The sequence below is a fragment of the Alligator mississippiensis genome, chromosome 1, assembly GCF_030867095.1.
Source record: "Alligator mississippiensis isolate rAllMis1 chromosome 1, rAllMis1, whole genome shotgun sequence".
NCBI classification, from domain to species: domain Eukaryota; kingdom Metazoa; phylum Chordata; order Crocodylia; family Alligatoridae; genus Alligator; species Alligator mississippiensis.
In genome coordinates, this window is record NC_081824.1 from 180,615,001 (window position 1) to 180,636,029 (window position 21,029).

Here is a 21,029-nt window from a genome sequence, read left to right on the forward strand (position 1 = left end):
AGCTGACTAATGCCTCTCACCTTTGAAGCTCAAAGGTGCTTAATATTGTTGTTGAAGGATCGAGGATTAATATCTGTCCTTCAATTCAGGTACCCATAAAAGTTCTTCTAAAGATATGGAAAATTTCTGGCAACCTTAGTAGGATTAACACAACAATTCAAATGTATCTTTGCTAATTTAAACTGTTATATGGTTAAGATTTCCTTTTAAAGAAAAAAAAATAAGTTTGCATTCCAGTCATCTCTAAGATACTGAGGCCAACCTGAATGAGGAAGAAAACTGCTAAAAAATAAAAAAAATAAATCAGAAAACAAAATTGCTCATTCTGTTTCAAAGCTGCTCTCCTCACCACTGCTGAAAAGTAGGAACCACTGATGTAGGAAAGAAAGGATAAGGTATAATGCTAATTATTATTATAATAGAATAATAGATAAAATGGTAATTACCTCCCACATAAAACTACTGAAAAATGGAAAGTTGCTTTGCAAATCTTCCCCCTGGGAGAAAACCCAGCCAGACATAGTTCCTATTATGCAGCTGTCTGAGACGGCTTCGGAGACCTAACAGACCTCTCTGCTAGCCCAGCCATGCTACAAGACTCTGGTAGTAGGCCAGTCAGCCCAATATGAAGCACTGGGTAGAGAAGAGGCTCCAAGAAACATTTGCCTAAGGTGAAAAGGCAAGGGGTTTGTGCATTACTTGCTTATTTGCAATATAAATAGCTGCCTGAGAAAGGGGACAGTTGCTTTGGCTTCCTGGGACCTACAGTCTCTTGAATTGGTAAGGGATTGTTTTCTCTTTGGGGATCCTCGTACTCCTGGTCATCCTTCTACACTAGCCTTCGACACTCCTGGTCAAGCCTTCCACACAGTACCACAGGGTGGAGCTGAGCCTCTACTATAACTGGCTGGAGGTCTCTACACTATGGCAATGTGAGGTTATTAGCATGTGGCAGCAGGTAGAATGCCCTCTAAGGGTGCGTCTATATGTTACCCTACAGTGATGTAGTGACATGCTACATTGATGCATGGTGCGCTACAGCAACGTAGTGATCATGTAGGTCTACGCGATAGGTAGCTACGTCGCCATAGTGGTGCGCTCCCCCATTTTAGCACGCTGCTATGATTACGTAGCAGCAAAATCCAACTGCACCATGTGCACGGTGCAGTATGGGCAGTTACTACGTCATGCCTTACTACTCCCAAAAGGAAGGGTACTGAATTGCAGAGGTGAGGAGCCTGTTATAAATGAAGAGAGAAACTGTGCAGCAGACTGTTAGAGAGCATTTTTAAAAGAAAAGAAAAGATTATATTTGGGGGAATAACATTTTCTAGTTGAATAGTTTGACCCATTGTTCTGACCTTTAGTGGCTTTTGCAAGAGCAGCCCAAGTAGGTCCTGACATGAGGCGCTCCAGTGTAACTCTACTTTTGGAGGTGCTTTCACTTCTAGGTGTCAGTTCTGTATCTTGCTCCTCTACAGTCAGGGGCAGCTGCCTTAGAATGTCAGATGCTCTTTCCAGTACTAATTCATCCTGGCTCTTTCTACCACTGGTGAAAAACAAAAAACAAGGTCTGTAATTCTGAAATTACTCAAGCCAGAAGCTCTGATAGGAGAGAATCTAGTTTCGTTTCCTTTTGTGGTTCATTGTCATATTTATTGTCATATATTCCACCCATAAGGGTTTTTTTTCATCAAGTTATAGAGGACGTTTTCTGTAGTTAGCGTTAGATGAGGGGGTATGTACATAGTGCTACGTTGTGTGGGGGGCACTCCAAAAGATTGCTCCTTTCAGCCTGAGAGTGGGGAAAAGTCAATTGTCTACAGCAGCATTTCCCAAACTGTAGGTTGCAATCCAAAGGGGATCTCAAGAATATATGAAATGGTCACAAACTTTAAAAATAGATTCTCCTTTAAAGGAGAAAAACATGGGAAATGGTGGCTTTTCCCTTGCAAGCTGGCAGAGTTCCAGCTGTTGATGTTTGCAAATGGGTCCTGGTACAAAAAAAGTTGAGAACCACTGGTCTACAGGATATGGCAGATCCTTGACACAGCTGTTAACTATTTTAAACTTAGAATAACAGATAACTATTCCCTAAGCAAGTCAATTCTTGGGCACTGATAGCTTTTTAGTGTTTTTTTATATTTTGGGGCCTAGATATATTTGACATACACAATACACAAAAGTACTGCATACATGGAGCAACCTGGGGTTCAGTGGTAGAATCCTAGTCTGCCATGCAGAAGACCCGGGTTGAATTCCTGGCTGCTTATACAACTACAGCTGTGGAGGCACCAAACATCTGGACTCAGTCTGGCCTTTGGTTTCTGTCTCAGCAGCCTAAAGGGAGAATAGAAGTTCTGGGCAGCCTCCACTCCTCCATACTGCTGCCTAGGCATATGCATTGAAGGTCTGGGTGATCTCTCGCACATACACGAGGACTGATGGTTGCCAAACCAAACACTGCATGCATATATCAGAAGCAATCTGGTGGAAGTTAGGTAATCATAAAAAATAGAAATCCTATGTACAACCAGGAAGACACCAATTACCTTTTAAAGTCAAAAACCTTTATTGTCTGGCATATTAAACTAAAGTTCTGTTGGCAAGGCTCCTGGAATTGTACAGTAAAGTTCAATGCTATAGAGGATGCTGAAATCTGAAGGGAGATGAGGATACTCTACTGAAATCAGCACTGAAGGAAGAATTAGAAAATGAAAAGGGGAGGACAGAATTTCAGCAGGGGTGCACTGTTGGAGATTTTGGGGGCTGATAACAAGTGAAAAGCCCCCTCCCCTTCTATTTCTCCACTCCCTCAACTGCTGCTGTTGCTTTCCTCACTGTTGTGGTGGTTTGGAAAGAAAAAGAGCCCTTTCTGTTCTCCCCAGCCAGGCTGTATGTGGACTGGGCTCAGCTGGGGATGAGGAAAGTGGCAGTGGGCAGGGGGGATCCCCTTCCCCATGCCTGTTCCCAGGGCACAGGGCAGGGAGGGGGGACCTACTTTCCTTCCCTGCTGGTGCAGGTGCCCCTATCTTCAGATGAGCCCAGCCCTGGCACAGCTTGACTGGGTTGGGCAGGAACAGCTCTGGTGCTTCCCTTGCACCCAGAACAGCAGGGAAAGCAACAGTGGCAGGTGGAGGAGGTGGGAGGAAAAGTGAAGGAGAGAGGAGTGCTTTAGAGAATCTGCTTTAGGGACTTTAAAAAGTCCCTGGAGGCTCTTGAGAGCAGTCTGCCCACATTGGTGGGGATGGAGGAAACTGGGAGCTAGGGGTGTACCCACCCCTACAGTGTGGGGGTTGCTGCTCCTGCACCCCCCATTGAGAAATCCTGGATCAGGTGCTGGAGGAAGAGACTAGGTAGGAAACCTCAGGGTTAATACAGACAAAGAATGAGATGGGTGAGAAGAAAGGAAAAAGAAGAGTGAAGGAGGAAAGTTCCAGTATATCTGTCTTGCCAATACATTTTTTTTGGAAAATAAAATTCTCTGGGGTAACAGAGAAGAAAACTTGGCAAAATTACACGCATCATTAAACACATGAAGGCATTTATATGACATTCACAGAGCAGTTCCCTTCTTGCTGAGCTGTTCAAAATGTACCTTCTAATATCATTGCAAAGAAGAGGGACGTTTTTAGTTAACAATATGCTGTATGCCCTTACTCTTAATGACATGGTAAATTAGGCTTAAGTGCATGCAAATAATAATTGAAATTGTGGATCAGCACAAGTAACTTCTAGTTTTGTGCACTAGATTTTGCTTAGGCTCCTTTTTAGAATACTGACCTGATTATCAGGGTGTCCATCATGACTCCTGGCTGCAAACTGGCAAGGGTATCAACAAGGGCTTGCGCCTGAGACTCCAGAAAGGCTCTTTCAGCACAGGCATGCATTCCAAATAGTTCTGGTGGATCTGTGTCTGGTAGAGACTCTAGATATATTCTGCAATCCTCTAAGCTGTCTGTTTCAGATATCGGTCTATATACCTGCAAAACAATTGACAAAGGGTTATTTCTCTACTTAAGCCCCATGTGAATTAAACATTTTTAAAAGTGATTTATATACTGCTGCATTCCAAAAGTTTTAAACTAGTAATCCACTTGGTTTTGCATTGGTATTAACATTTCTTTATTTGTCCCACCAGGGGCAGATTCAGGGTGGGAGGTGCAGCCGCACCACCCTTCATTAGTGATTTGCTGCTCAGAGCTCCAGTCTCAGCTGCCAGGTACATGTGCAGTAACCTCACTGCATACACAGTCCACTTTTTCACCATTCTGGATCCATTACTGACTAAAAGAGGCAGAAGAATAAAAGATTTTTCTATGGCTTCAACGAATGTGGGAAAGGAGGGTCACTTACTAATAACACTTGACTCTGTGTCACTTGACTCTGTGTATTCACAGGGATTTTGGTTGTAGCCGTGTTGGTCTAAGGACATAGGCAGGCAAGGTTCTTTGGGTAGATGTGATATCTTTCTAATAAAATAATCTTTTATTAGCAAAATACCCAAAGGACCTTGCTTTCACAGGGATTTAGCACCTCTAAGTGCATAAAAAAGCTATGTCCCACTGTATGGGAATTCTCTAACAGCATTATCTTGAGCCAGACAGCATGGGTGGTGGGGTGCATGCCACATGTTTTTAGAGGAAATCTTGATACTTCTGAAGGAGGGTTTTCTTGGTTTGGTTGAAGGCTTAAGGAATCCACCTGTGTCTGCAGTCTTAGCTATCTGTCCTTCCCCATCTAAGGGGTGAAGGTGTGGCAAGCTGTACACTAGTGTTTCTTCTGGACACACTAGGCAGTTGACAGCAAGAATAGAGGAGGAGATAAGCAGCCTAGCATAGTGGCAGAACACATTAGGGATTACTTTGAGGAGCTGGGTGTTTTCAGGTTGACAGGGCTGGAGGGGATGTGCCATAGAGTACTGAAGGAATTGGCTGGGGTCATCATCAGCAAACCCTTGATTTGAAGATGGTCTTTACTATGGCTCACTGATGGGTCTTGAGGTGATTTAAGAGTCCAGTCCTGGAGCCAGAGATCCATCTGCAGAAGTTGCAGGTCTTTCTGCAGGGCAGAGTAAGCTGCAGGCTGGGATTCCTCTTCTTTTCATTCCTCTATGCTTTCTTCTCTGCTTCCAGGGCAAGACACTTTCCCTCAAAATGGGCTGCCACTTGGTTGAGGCTGCAGTACCATTGAGGTTGGTCGGCAGCCAGCTCCTCTCAACTCTTGATGTCAGCATCTGTTTTCTTGGGCTATGCCTACAATGTGTCCTTGCAATGTTTGCTCTGGCCACCACAAGACCTCAGACTGTTACTATGCTGGGAGAAGAGCACTTGTTTTGGGAGTCAAGCATCTGCACAGTGTCCAGTTCAGCGAAGTTCGTGCTTGAGGATCACCAACTCAATGCTGGTGACATTGGCTTCAGCAAGGATGCTGGTATTTGTGTGGCAATTTTCCCATTTCATATGGAGGATTTTCCAGAGGCATCATTGGTGATACCTCTTTAGGCTCTTGAGATGATGATGGAAGGTCATCCATGTTTCACATCCATAAAAGAGAGTGGGGATGATTGCATTGTAGACCTGGATCTTTGTATTTTTCCAGAGATCATGATGAATAAAGACATGCCAAAGCAATTTCCCAAAGGGGGCACTTGCACACTGGATCCTGTGTTGGGTCTCCTTATCAATGTTCACTCTCTGAAAGAAGTGGCCTTTGAGGTAGGGGAAGTGCTTGACTACCTCCAGGGTCTTTCCCTTGATGGTAATTTGGAGAGGGAGGTCACACTCATGGCCCAGGACAGACTGGTAGAGCACTTTAGTTTTCTTAATGGTGAGATGGAAGCCCAAAGTTAGGTATGTTTCCCCAAAGAGATCCAGCATGTTCTGGAGGTTTTCCTCTGTGCGCAAGGATGGTGCAGTTGTCAGCATATTAAAAGCTAGGCATGGTTGTTTTGGGCACTTTGGTCTTTGAGTGAAAATGACTCAGGCTGAACACTGAATGGATGGAGGACTCTTCAAGGTCAATTCAGGAAGGAAGGAGGTCCTTAATGAGAACCAGGATGACTGTCAAAAAAAAAACTAAGAACAGAGTTGATGCGATGATGCATCCTTGCTTGACTCATTTGGATGACAAATGGACCTGTCTTAAGTTCACTACAAAGGATAATCACAGTCACGATTGTAGAGAAGCCTCAGTACCTTGAGGTGCTTCTCAGGATATCCAAATCTGGCCTGCATCTTCCACAAGGCTTCACAATTGATGGAATCAAAGACTTTAGTAAGGTCAATGAAAGTTATATAAAGGTCCTGATGTTGTTTCCAACACTTTTTTTGGACCTGGAGGGCAACAAAGATCATATCAGTTGTAGCAAGAAACCCTTTTGTCTGCCCCCCTCAAATGTGAAGCTCTTCCATATGGCAAAAGCCCCCCTTTTAGTATTTGCCCCTTTTGGGGCTGCTTTCTCTTTTCTACCTTTTCTTCCTTCCTCTCTCTTTTTTAATTATATCATCATTATTTTTATATAAGGTGTATTTGTAGTGAAAATAGAGCTTGTAGATGCTTTTACAAATGTACTTTAAGTTTAAAAGTAAGTTGTACCACGTAACAATGTTAGCAAGAGCAGGAATCTCTGTACGGAGAATCTGAATGAATCATGGTTGATTCTATAACACAGTAGCTAGTCTGGATAAGCATGTCAATGAGCGGCAATTAACACCTACAAAATCCGAGACCAAGGAGAAAAAAGAATCAATAAAGAGCCAGGAATTCCTGGAAACTTCATTGTTAAAGGTACAGAAGCCCCCGTTTGAACTAATCAATGCTGGAAACAGATCCTTGGGGCTGAAATACCCCCTGATCAACCACTTCCAGAGCTCTATTCATCATGGCAGTGAATCAATCAAAATTCATCAATGGACTCCTGAGACTGCAAGTATGTGTGGACGTGACCCATGGGGCTGACAGCTGCCATCCAGCAAGGACATTTCTTGAGGTCAATGACCCCTGGATTGGGTAAGCCTGAGAATTGGGGAGTCACCAAAGTCTGCCAGAGAGGTATAAAAGGCAGTGAAGAATGACTCCTAAAGGCACCCTCGTTGACCTGACCAGCACCCTGCCTGTCCAGCCAGAAGGACCAGCCGGTGACCCCCTTCTGCAGCAACATTACACTGAAAGAAGCCTCGACTGGTCATTGACGGCAGACTCCAGTGCTTGGGGATAGGTATATCTTGACACCAGTGCTTAGTGTTCAAAGCTAGCTACTGTGAATGTGCGTGTGTGTGCGTGAATGTGTGTGTGTTTGAGGGGATCAGCACCAAGGTTTATGGTCTGACTTTTGCATCCATCCAATAAACTATAATTTTATGATGATCCTGTGAGTTGGTGCTTTGTAGCCAACAGTTACCCCATGGGATGGTCTGAAGCCACACTGAGATTCTGGCAGGACTTCCTCAGCAAGAGCTGGAAGACAAGTCAGGAGGCCGCAGGAGAAGATTTTCCCTGCTGTGGAAAGGAGGGCAATACCTTGATAGTTCCCACATACAGTCTTATTTCCTGTCTTGAAGAGAGTTATGATGTTGACATTCCTCAGGTCCTCTGGGATCTCATTGTTGCTCCAAATTCAGGGAATAAATTCATGGCATCTCAGTACCAGTTCCTTGCCAACAGCCCTGTAGGTTTTAGCAGGTATGCCATCTGGTCCAGTAGACTTGTTCTTCGTTTCCTTGATGGCACACCAGACTTCTTCTAGGATAGGGTTAGCAAGGGATCCCATTTCAGGGTGTTAGGGGGTGGTTCAGGAATGCCTCAAAGTGTTCTTTCCGTATAGCATGGATAGATTCATTGTCTTTGAGGAGGGTTGAGCCATCCTGCGATCACAAAAAAAAAGGCCATGGGAAGTTGAGGCATGGATGGTTTTGGTTGCCTGGAAAAAGCTATGCATGTCATGTTTGTCAGCATAGATCTGGATCTCCTTGGCTTTACCTTGCTACCACTGATTTTTTTATTTCCCAGATCCTCCTTTGAGCTTCAGCTTTGAGGAGCTGATACATCTCCTTCTTCTGCTGGGATAGTGTTACTGACAAGCAGAAAAAGCCCTTCTGTTCCAGCTGAGGAGGGCTTGGATTTCAGCATTGCTGTCATCGAACCAGTCTTGGTGTTGATGGGTGGTACAGCCAATGGATTCAGCACAGGCTACATGCATGGCAGTTTTAAACCCCTTCCAGAGTTCCTCAGTGTTGCCTTCATTTGTGGACAAGGCGGAGAGCTTTTCATGGAGACACTGTTGAAAATCCTTACAGACCTTCAGGCCTTGAAGAGATTTGGTGTTGAGTCATTTGCAGTGTTTTTGGCTGTTTTCAGTATTTCGGAGCAAGCTAGATGTTCATAATGAAGCTGACAATCCAGTGATCTGTCTAGCTGTCATGGGCTCCTTGTATGGCTCATACGGACATCCATTCAATCACAGGCTCTAACAATAACATAGTTGAGGGAAGTGCCAGTGGTTAGAGCAAGGGTGTCTCCAGGTATTCTTGTATTTATCGCTCTGTCAGAAGATGGTGTTTATGATGACAATACTGGGCTTTGTGCATTTACTCAGAAAGATGCTATTGGAGTTGGCCTTCCCTACTCCTTTCCCAATGGTGTCACTCTAGAGTTCCAGGTCACATCTGACTTGGTGTTGAAGTCACTAAGGAGAATGATCTCGTCCTCCCTGCAAGTATGAGACAGAACATGGTCAAGATTGGAATAGAACTGTTCGTTGAAATCACTGTCAGCATCAAGTGTTGGAACATGCACTGATGATGGTGGTGTACTGATTGTGGCTGAGCTTAAGACATCAGTAAGATAGAGACTAGACAAAAGTATCATCCATGTCCTGGCTGAGATTCCCTTTGATAATGTGAAAGCAATTTCCATGATGTGAAAATCATTTCAGAGTCTGCGTGTCATCAACATATATATATTTCTCAGCCTGTGCTTCAGGAATGTCATAGATGCATATAAAAAAAGAGCTAAAAATGTTCAAAGAAATCAGGTGGCTGATTTTCTCCCAAATTTCAGAGTAGCTTGTTGGTTGCCTATCACTTCTAGGAAGAGCCATACCAGCAGCCATGCTCACAAGGAATAACTTTCAGCAGTTTAACAGTCAGTCAATCTGACATGGCACACCATTCATTTGCTGAAATCAGATCTGTACCAATCTTCTTTCCTGACTCAAGTGAGCTCTGTATACCTTTGGTAAAAAGAAGTATGGGATGTTAGGTGCAATGTTTCCTACTGAATTCAGCCTGAACATGAGGCATTTGAGGCTCGATAACTTTACTGATCTGCAGAAGGATTAGTCAGTTGTATGTGGTCACTTCCTCAACTATGTTATTGTTAGAGCCTGTTATTGAATGGATGTCCGTATGAGCCATATGAGGAGCGCATGACAGCTAGACAGATCACTGGATTGTCAGCTTCATTATGAATGTCTGGCTTGCTCCAAAACACCGAAAACAGCCAAAAACACTGCAAATGACTCAACACCAAATCTCTTCAAGGCCTGAAGGTCTGTAAGGATTAGTCTGTGGACACCATAAAGAGGTAGTGATGCAGTTTACAGACAAAGATGCATGATAGACACTTACCATAGTTTTTTAAATCAAGAAAGAGGAAATTCACCTTACAAGTGCTGTTATCAAAGCATGCCACTAAAATTCAGGTCAGTGCAACTAAATATAACATCGTTCATATTTTCAGAAGATATAGATTAATGTAATATAAAAAATGAGAGCTTTTTGTGCCACAGTAAAATTTACCAATTAATTGCTGTTCAAAGTTTAGATGCAGATACCATAAATTGAAGTTCAATCAGTAATAAGACTGAAAATGTATTATGTAAGCTGTTTAAAGATGCAAGTAGTTACATAGTTGGAGAATACTGATTGAAAAGGAAGTTTTTCATACCCGATCACAAGAATAAGCAAAACCTTCCTGCAGAATGGCAGGGTTATAGAAATTGTCCAGAATACTGAGCAAGCAACGTTGGTCCCAGTGATCAGTCACACGACCTCCATAGGTTACTTCTCCAGTCAAATAACGCAATGCTGGCCAAGGAACCTTTTCTTGGCTCTTCAAAAGCATTCTCAGCATCTGTATGGAAATCTTTGGAAGAAAAGGCTTAAGTAAGGCAGTGGTGTTGTTATTTTTGGGGTTAGGATATTATTTTTAGAGCTCTGTGATGCATAGGAATCCCCTAACTGCTTCATTAGCCATATACTGTAAAAGCTGAAACATAAGAAGGTGTGATTTCTTGTAGATAGCTGTGAGCTACCATGCTACAGAAACAATCAATAGATTCTGATTACATTGAAAGAGCTGATATTCACGTGATCTTTAAGAAAAATGTAAAACAACAGAAAAAGAATGAGAAAATACGTATGACACTTATACAGCAAGGTACCCTAGAAAAGAGAGAGACATTTAAATGGCCATGATTAAGATCACCTATTTAAGACTCTTACCCTCCCCCGACACCCATATACAGTGGGTCTCAACTGAATTTTACAATATTGAGGGGTTTTGTATTAATGGGAATGCAGCTAATGTCTAGACCAAGGGAGGCCAAAATATGGCCTGTGGACCAGATCCGGACCACCAGTTGATTTTTTTCTGGCCAACTGGTGGGTGGCATGGGCAGTGGTACCACACAGCAGGCTCTGGATAAGCAGCGCTCAGGCTCCAGCAGCTCTGGCTCCAGCCACTGCATGGCACTGGGTGGCTGGGGCTGCTTCTGCCTAGCAGCTGCTGGGGCTGGAGTGTGACTCCATCCTGCCCATGGGGGATGGAGCCCCTGTGCTGTCTCATCCCACCCGAGCATCAGGGCTCCTGGGAGTTGCAGGGTGCAGTGTGTGCATGCGCATCAGGAGCCCTGACAGCAGAGCAGGATAGGACAGCACAGGAGACCCATGGCCAGGCTCCAAACCCCACCCCCTCCCAGCTGTGGATGTGGCCAGCAGGTGTCAGCTCTGGGCACTGGGGGGGAGGGGGAGGTGCGCGCACATGTGTACACATGTACAGGCGTGTGTACATGTGTGTGTGTGTGTATCCATGTGAGGTCCTCAACAGCTCACCAAAACTTGTTAAGTGGCCTTCCAAGCCAAGTAATTGCCCACCCCCGGTCTAGAGTAGGAGATAATGCATGCAGGTACAGAACTTGTGCAGATTCAGCTGGGAGAAATGAATTGTTGTATAGAATTTAGCTTTTTCTAGATTTACCAGCCTTGCCACCAATCACAGAATGATGGGTTGCATATTATGTAGCTATCTGCTAGGTTACTATTTTATCTTTCTCCAAAGCAGAGGGGATAGGATTGGGAATGTGTACATGGACAAAATATTGTGAAGAACTCTAGTTATTGCGAAGTAAATATTTTCACTCTTTACCTTTGAGTGACTGTTTATATATACATCCCAACTATTAATGACTCAAAAGAAGTATATCAGTTTAGCTGAAGGCAGTTTTTTTGAGGTCCAACGGTGGTGTACCCTCAGCACCGTCAATAGAATGGCGATGGGCAGCAGTAGCAATCTGGGTCTCTGCAAAATGTGCATGTCCACTGGTACTGTAAACATCATTAGTGATGCAAGACCGTCTGTGGCAGGAAAACACAGACAAGACTTGTTCCCCTGTGGGGCTATACCAATATATGGGGTGGTGCGGTAGGAAATGCTGTTAATATGAATGCTTTGCTGCTGAATGTTGTGGCCTCTGCAGAATGTTGTGGAGTGGGAGGTTGATCAGGCCCCATGACAAAGAGGGGGCATTTTGTAGTGCTATTGGTATTTGGTCCTCAGTACACTATTTGGTGCTGAATCACTGGCCTTATAGGGCATGTAAAGTTTGTCAGGAAAACCTCAGGGCCACAAAAGCCCAGTGAGAGTGTGGGGCAGGAGATTTCATTCTGGAGGAGGTTTTTTGAGGGACTCTACACCCACAACTGCCTCTGCCCCATTCCTTCTTCAAAGAGATTTTTCTTGTGTTGGTTGGAGTAGGTGCAGCCACATGCTATCAAATTCAGGTAATTCTCTCGTACAAGTTTTAAATCAAGTAAAACTCTAACACTGCTCCATAGAATATTTAAGCACAATGATGTGCTGGTGTCAGGACTATGGACTATTGCTTTCTCCTCACAATGTTCATGACCTTCCACGTCAACAGAAGTGAAAAAAAAGATAAGAGACTTCCTGTGTAGTAGGAAAAATTACGCATTTTGGTTTTTCATGTTCTTCTCTTCTTCATACATATTATTAAAAATTTAGTGATTATTAGGTTCTTCCCAGGCCTAAATTTGGACTGCTTACATTTTATTTCCAATTTACTGGGGTTTTATCTTCTAGGTTGTGGGAGACAAAGATAGTATCAAAATTAAGCTACCACCACAACATTAAGTGTGTTGTGGACCTGAGCCATTTGACTTCTTGGGTATCTGATTTGGGTGCTCCTGCTTGGTTCTACTGTATTCAACCTAAGTATTAATGAACCTGAGAATCAAAATCCCAGTTTACTTTGCAATTTCTTAACAGATATTACCTCTAAATCTGAAGAGTTAAATTCATACGGGATATTCCAGCCCAAAGCTCCATACTTCTTTCTTTCTTGGACAACAGCATTAAAGAAACACAAACTGAAAAGCAGCTTTTTCCACGATGGCCCAAATGCAGCCTTGTTGAAGATATTTTCAGTTACCTCTCCACTGCCACTGTATCCAAATGTTTGAAGTAATTTTCCTTTCAAACCTTGAGGTGGTTCTACAGCCATCTTTAAAAAAGGAAATAGGGGAAACAAGGTAACTATTAGCCAACATATTTTTCTGCATATCATAATTTTGCAGGATACACTGTGCCAGAGTCAAGTTGCACATTTTTTCTAGCCAGCAGTGTCCACTGTGGCATTGTGCCTCTCACATGCCCTGAGCCCCAGAATATAAAAGGAGTGGACTCAACTGCCCTTTGGATCTTTCACACAGAAGGATCCAAAACCTAACACTTTGCATACTGGTCCTGTACACTGCTGAATAGCACCAAAATATTAACACCACAAGACTAAGATAACCTAGCATGTTGTGAAATTTTTTTAATGCTACAGTATAGTGGGTACCAGACCATTTCATCAACCACAGTCTATAATTCTGGATTACAGGCAATGGCCCCAGTTGACCTAGATAGATCCAGAGGATGTACATGGTATTGGAATTCAGCCCTCAAATAGGTCAACCTGAAAGGACACAAGTACATTGGCATCATGCCACTGCTGCTGCGATATCAACAACAAATGACATCAACCTGGAAGTGCCTGGGAACCTAGGCACTGAGTTGATGCTGGGTTGTCAGTACACAATTCAGCTAATCTAGTGGGACAGAGGAACTTTAGCTATATGTTATGTTGACCGTGCTGGGCCCTTCACCTAAGGATGGGTGAACCTTGGCAACAAATCAGATTGACTCTAAAAGTTCCTAAGACCTTGGCTCTAACCAATGGTGTTAGATGTCAGTGCAGAATTAGATTAATCTGGAGGAGGTGGCCAGGAATGTTGGGTCTGCATTGAAAATGTTGGGACCTGATTATCACACAGGTCAACCTGGAAGAATCTGGTACCTCAGCACTGTCACCAATATCAAGACTTCTGCCCTGAATTAGTTCAACCCAGAGGAATCTGGGGACTTGGGTGTTGATTAGCATCAAATATTCTTCTCAGAACTCTTCCTATATAAGACTAGCACAATTAATATTGCTCAAGTTGGACACAGAGCAAATTAAGGATAATGAATATCCAAAGCCGATGCAGGATTTCCAGATTTCCAGGCCTAAGAAGCTGCCTCTATCCAAAGTAGTATATGAAACAACATCCTTCTGTTCCTGAAGATCAAAACATGATCAACCTGCAGTACATACACCACAAATATTATGGCAGCCACTGTGGTTGCAGTATGTTTCATTTTTAACTTTCTTCCTGCTATTGCAGGACTATTCTTTGGATCCTTAAGAGGGAACTAAAGCTTCATTAGCTAGAGAGGTTTTACAAAGCAATCCATTCTTTATAAATATTTTATTTTCCTTATGTATAGAAATAAAGCCCTCTGTCTTAGCTTGGAATTGGTGAACTTCACACCAACCTTGGGAGCATGCTGGAGCTAGATTTTGGCTTGGTTTTAGTTCTTATTAAAACAATATCAATAATGGGATAAGATATCTGAAACACACAGACTGAGTATTTACAACTGAATCATAGTAACTTGTTGATTTTGGTGTACTGGGTTGTGACGGCCAGAACCAAAGAGATTAATAAACAATAAATATGTGCTTCTTGGAGGCATTTGGAATTTTCACCTAATATAAAGCTTTTAAGTTTGTAACCCGCAAATGTAACTTGCCTGTCATAAGTTTAACCAAAATCATAAAACTAACTGTTTGTAGAACTAACTGGGCCCCAAAGGCGAAGCTGTAGCTGCAAGATTAGCTGACCTAACCGTTTTTGCTCAGGGTTCAGCCTTGATGATAAAAACTGGATCCAACTGCCTGGCACACCCAACACATTCTAGAAAAGCACGTCCCCAGAAAACATATTCAGGAAAATCTAAAAGGGTTGAGTAATGTTAATTTCAAATCTAAAAATGCTGCGTTGTAATTTTGCTTATTGGATAAACCCGAGTCTGGGTAGTAACCTTTTATAATAATTTTTAACAGCTTTCAATCCCATAGGATAACAGCTATAGGGCAAGATTGTGAGTGGCTCTAAAGCCAACAGATTAGCATAAGACTAGGTACAAAAAGCACGTGCATCAGGTGATCAGCAGGAAGGAGGGAACAGAACGGTCATTACTGTTTCAAGCCCGGACTCTGATCTCCCGGTGTGAGTGAGGATTGGATCCTGATCAAGGGGGCTTCCCCGGTAATCCCTCCGACAGAGTTGATTGGGGACGCCTGACTTCTCTGGAATCACTTGGTGCACACCTAGCATCAATAAGCTGCCAACCCATGTCTGTCTATCTGTTGTTCTGAACAGTCCAGTGGCTGATACCCTCGCAGTGCTCAGTTGGACTGCGACAGATTTAATCCATCTATCTGTTGTTATTATTTACTATTAGCTCTTTAATACTGCATTATCTGCTTATTGCATTTATCTTTCTGTTAACTGTTGTGTGTTTAAGTTATAATAAATTTGCATTTGCTTCACTCCCAACTCTGCCTCCTTGATCCCGAACCAAACAGCGCAGTGGCTGATAGAGTTGCAGCACCCAGTCAGCCTGCAACTAAACTGATACACTCACAGTGCCCAGCTGGCCTGTGACAAAATCGGCATCACAAACAGGGTTGAGGATGGAAAGTTTGGAGGGGAAGAACGTAACAGAACGGGCAGAGGGATGGGACCCGCTGATTGCTTTAATAGAAAAGGTTACGGGTATTAAGAATCCAGGGTGGGATAAAGAGAGGTTGAGACCCACCTGGAGTGATCCCACCACAGTACCCTGTCAGTGGGCTGTGTTCACTGCTGTGCAGAAGGGCAGACCTAAGAAAGGATGCCTGTCCTGGCTGCTGGCAACCTGCCTAAGACTGGGAGCAGAGGAAGCCACTCAGCTCCATCAAGAGAACCAATCCCTAAAAAACCAAGTAATCCAGCTTGAGAGGGAATTAAGGGAAGAAAAAGATTTTAACACTGTGGCATGCAAGGCTGTGTGAGCTACACAGAGCCATTTAGAGACTTTACAACAGAGGGAAGAAAAAATTATGATCATGCGCATGGCTGCTTCCCTCCAGAAGGGAGTGCAGTTAGCACAGGCTGTGGAGCCATCCTTCTACAAGTGTCTGTACAGAGCTAAATCAGAAGTTCCGCTCTGGAAAAATAAAAAAGATAAGATGGATAACGAGCTTGGTGCTAAAACACCCCTCTATGTTCCTGCCCAGAGGGAGGAACCTAGCCAGGCCTTCCCCATCCTGAGGGAGAAACTCAGCCAAGTTTTTCCCATAGTAATAACTCATTCAAGACCGCAAGGATAGAATCCCCGAACAGAGATGAATTCCTTTACCCATGTGGAAATTAAAAATATTCAAAAGCAGCATGAGTTCAAGCCAAAAGAGCCAGTAATAGTGAAGGGGCATTTGCAATTTCAGTGAATAGAGTGAATAGAGCCGAAGCCACAAAAATGGTTCTGCGCCCTGAGCTCCAGTTAAATCAGTTTGCAGAAGGTGATAAAAATGTTACTTTGTTTTCTGCTGCACTCCAAGCCACTGCAGCCAGTTATGGTAATATGGAAGAAGAGATTAACCCTGCCCCTCGCAATTTAGAGGAGGCTGTCCGCTGCTTGTATCAATTAGCACTAACTAAAATAATTCGTGCAGCAGTTTGGACTCGCACGCCAGATGCAGAAATCATGACAGCACTGTTGTGGAAGAGGTTTTGCTGACGAGCACCCACAAAGTGCACCTCAGCCCTGTTGGCCTTGGAGCCAGAGGCAGTGAATCACCTGGTAAGAAATGCAATCTGGCGATTAGTGCAGCTTTTACCTGTTTTGCAGAAGCCAAGGCTTACCAAGCCAATGAAAACTACCAAGGTCATGGCACTGGCCTCAGTAAAAGATAAACCCCCTGACCTCCCCGAATTATTGAAAAAAGCCGAGAAAGGCCGGCCCAAGACTCCTCAAGCAAAAATGTGGAAAGACTTGTTAGCTGCCTGTTTCAATAAGATGCAAATCAATAAACTGCCCACCAATGTCTTGCAAGGGCTGTGGGCTAAACACTGTACCAAGAGGACAAGCTGAAAAGCGGAGCCTTCTGCGCCACCAACAGTGTCACTGGAGAGAGTCTCTACCCTGAGGGCAAAACTGGTAACATTTTCCCAGGCACATGCGGGGCCACCAGCCTTTACCTCGCCTAATCACGTGGCCTAGGGAGTTCGACTGGCCCAACCCCCAAAGAAAGGGCCAAAATTCCGGCAGTAGCAAGCCAGAGACTGGTATCTAAAGTTAATATTGTCGAGGATCAGAGCAGCTGCCGGCAGCTGCATTCTGATTCCCACCGGAGCAGTAAAACTGTCGCCTTGACAGGCGGGTAATTAATGGATGGGGTAAAATTAACCAGGCACAGACGCGTGTTGGTTATAGGAGATTGTTTACTTATGTCGCCCAGATAGTGACGTGCGACGCAGGCAGAAGGCTTGCATTGTTTATATTCGAGCGTGTGTCTCAGGTTACAATCGACCGTGTATGACGAGCGAGATACCGTGAATGACCGGACGAGCCTGCAGGAGGGTTAGGGTACGTCGGGACCGCAATGACGGGGCGTGATTGATGGGTGATCAAACCACCAAGTTACTCTGATGATGGGCTCAGGTTTCTCCTCAGAGATTTCCCCTCAGAGTTTTCCGATTTGGCGGAAGTGCAAGCTGGTTTTGTTTACACAGTGACCAATTGATTTAAGCCACATCATCTGGTTTGTGTTAGAATCGCCAATTATACAGCAGTTTTCACTAGGGATTTATGGCAGGGATATCCCCTTTCACCCTGACCAGTCTTAAGTTTCGTTTCTTGTTTGTGACGTGGGCATAAATTATATATAGCTCTCCGCCAGGATTTTGTTTTAGGAGTTTCTGGCAAGGATTTCTTTTAACCCTTAGTTGACTACTGTGTGCAAAATGAGGATGGTCTGAATGGTATCTCTTGCTAGTGGCATGGGCACTGATTAACTGGGTTGTGACAAATATTAGCTCCTTAATTCGGATACCTATACAGATTCAATTAAATAAAAGAAAAAAGTAAATTAACATGTTACTAGACACTGGTGCCCAGCTATGTGTTTTGGACTGTGCAAAATGGAAAGAGGCACAGGGAACCCCCTACCAGGTAGTTGGAGTGGGAGGCGCCAAATGACCAGGACGTCTGGTCTGACCCATGTTCACCTTGCCTAATGGTTCTGTAGTAACAGCAGCCGCTGCAATACTCCGGGGAGGGCCGAATTTGCTGGGTCTGAACGTGTTGCAGGGGCAGCAGTTTATCTTTAAGCAGGAAACCTAGCAGTTTGGCTGCGCCATGACCCAAGAAAGCAAGCAAGAAAATGTGATGACAGTAGTAGCCCAATGTTCTATAACCCCGCTCACCCTGCCAGCCATGAAGGGGGTGCTCAATACCGCACACCTCCCGAAGCAACACAACCCATTCAAGACGTTATAAACCGGCAGCTGGAGGATGGAACCATCATTCAAACTCCAGGTGTGGCCGGTATGTAAACCAAATGGGGATTAGTGATTAACTGTTGATTTTAAGGCTTTAAATGCCAACACCGACCATCTGACAGCCGCGGTCCCATCCATGCCTGCACTGACAGAAAGCATTAGGTGCCATGGCCCCCAGTGGATGAAATCCATAGACATTAAAGACATGTTCTTTGCTATCCCCATCCATAAAAATCACTGGCCTTTGTTTGCTTTCACATGGCTGGGATAGCAGTACACCTACACAGTCCTACCCCAGGGTTGGGTGCACAGCCCCACCCTGGCCCCTGGAGTGCTAACTGCAGAATGGCTGCATCGGCAGCACAGGCACCCTGGCCACGATGGCACTACTCCCCTAGCAGCCACCTGGGGCATTCACCTAACTAAAAGGGAAGCACAGAAATTAGTCAACTCCTGCATCACCTGCCAGGATATCAAAGCACAACTAACCCCTGCCTTGACTACCTTTTTGTCGCTGCACGATGAAAAGGTAATATGGCAAGTTTAGCAATGTAACTTTACAGACCCACTTCCCTGCACCCCCAGAAAGCAACAGTATGTGTTTGTAGCAGTGGAAGCAGTCACCAAAATAATATTCACCCGGGCCTCTGCCAAGGCCACTGGAAAACCTGTTAGCCACCTCCCACAGAGCTGCAAAGTGGCAATGGTTCACATTTTCACAACAGTCTTGTCTACGAGTGGGCTGTGAAACATCATGTGCTGTGGACCGATCACATTCCCTATCACCCGCAATCTAATAGACTGGTAGAATGAGCCAATGGTATCTTAAAGTGCAACCTATAAATGGCTGCTGGTTTGGCCCTCAAGAACTAGGACCTGCGCCTGAATTGTTCAGTCAACTGGGCCAACAATCGGCCCCGTGTCGGAGGAAGCTTCGTGCAGCAAGCCTTTGATCAAAGTGGGCCCTGTGAGCCAGCAGTGAAATGGCCAAGGAGTGGCTGGGGGAAACTCCAGGCAAGAGACCAGGTAGTAGTTAGGTATCCACAGGGGGACAAACGGAAAGGGGTGCTAATGGCATGGGACATACATAATTCATGGTGGGTTTCCAGGTTAGATCCATCTAACGGGAGCCAAACTCCATTTTTCCTTGCTCCTGCAGATTGGGTACTTCTGCGGGCACAACCATAGTGGCCCCAAGGTGGCCTGGAATCATCACCCTGCTCCAGAGCGACGCCACCACCCTCACCTAACAATGAAGAGGTGGAATGCCATTATGACGGGACTGCTGGTCATTTGCTACTGTTTAATTACTGTGGGGCATTCCCATGCTCCCACACCCCAGATTGCACCCACTGCCAATGCCTCAGACACACTGGAATACTAGGAGTGCCCAGCTGCAATCGAAGAAGTGCGAAATTGGCTTTTTAGTCTCTGGCAGTGAATTGTGGACTGACAAGGGGGAATCTGTCAATGTTACTGTGGGACAGAGTGGTTGCTCAATGTTACTGTGGGACAGAGTGGTTGCTCAGTTTCCTCCCATATGCCAGGATCGGGAAAAACAAGTGTAGAACAGGGGAAGATTGTTATGGTTTCTTCCAATGGCCCTGGTGCTGTTATATTCTGCCTGCAGGTATGCTGCCCACCCCGGGTCCTGACGTAACCACTGCCGCAACCCCACCTGCAGCTCAAAATTCTACAACCACCCAGAGCCCCAAAAGGCGACCAAAACCTCCGACCCCACCTCCATGGGAAACAATAGCTCCAGCGGTTCCATATAATTAAATTGGAAATTTATATACAACAGCGGTTGTATATAATTAAATACACAACAGCTGCATATCGCCAACCGGTCTTGAAAAATCTGCAGGACACAGCCCTGGTCAACCCAAAACAACTGGCCGAGCCCATGGGGGGCACCGTGCCAAAATAATTTCTGCAAGATACCCATGCCAAAGTAAATGTTGTTGCTTCTGCCAACCATGTATATGCCACCTGGCAGAAATCATATTTGTAAGCCTTACCAAATGCTCCAAAGAAGCAAGGGGTAGATTGTGATGGCTAGAACCAAAGAGATTAATAAGCAATAAATATGTGCATCTTGGAGGCATTTGGAATTTTTGCCTAATATAAAGCTTGTAAGTTTGTAACCTGCAAATGTAACTTGCCTGTCATAAGTTTAACCAAAATCATAAAACTAACTGTTTATGGAACTAACTAGACCCCCAAAGGTGAAGCTGTAGCTGCAAGATTAGCTGACCTAACCATTTCTACTTAGGGTTCAGCCTTAATAATAAAAACTAGATCCAACTGCCTGACACACCCAACACATTCCAGGAAAGCACATCTCAAGAAAACATATTAAAAAAAATCTAAAAAGGTTAAGTAATGTTAATTTCAAATCTAAAAATGCTGTGTTATAATTTACTTATTAAATAAACCCAAGTCTAGGTAGTAACCTTTTTATAGTTTTTAACACCTTTCAATCCCATAGAGTAACAACTATAAAACAAAATTATAAGTGGCAATAAAGCCAACAAATTAACATAAAACTAAATACAAAAAGCGCGTGCATCAGGTGACCAGGAGGAAGGAGGGAACAGAACAGTCATTACTGTTTCAAGCTCAGACTCTGAACTCCCGGTATGAGTGAAAATCAAATCTGAATCAAGGGATCTTCCCTGGTAATCCCTCTGACAGCATTGTTCGGGGATGCTTGACTTCAATGAAATCATTTAACGCACACCTGGCATCAAAAAGCTATCGATAAGTTGCCAACCCATGTCTATCTATCTATTTTTTTAAACAACCCAGTGGCTAATA

General features: G+C 44.2%; 1 protein-coding gene across 1 annotated transcript in view; it reads right to left on the bottom strand.

Moving 5' to 3' along the window:
* DNAH14 (dynein axonemal heavy chain 14) overlaps positions 1–21,029 on the bottom strand; it is a 277,358-nt gene that overhangs the window by 9,293 nt on the left and 247,036 nt on the right. Inside the window, exons 62-65 of the mRNA XM_019483009.2 lie at positions 12,575–12,802; positions 9,949–10,146; positions 3,784–3,983; positions 1,362–1,549 (exon numbers count right to left, since the gene is read on the bottom strand). Coding sequence (XP_019338554.2) covers positions 1,362–1,549; positions 3,784–3,983; positions 9,949–10,146; positions 12,575–12,802 — 814 coding nt within the window. The remainder of the gene's footprint in view (positions 1–1,361; positions 1,550–3,783; positions 3,984–9,948; positions 10,147–12,574; positions 12,803–21,029) is intronic.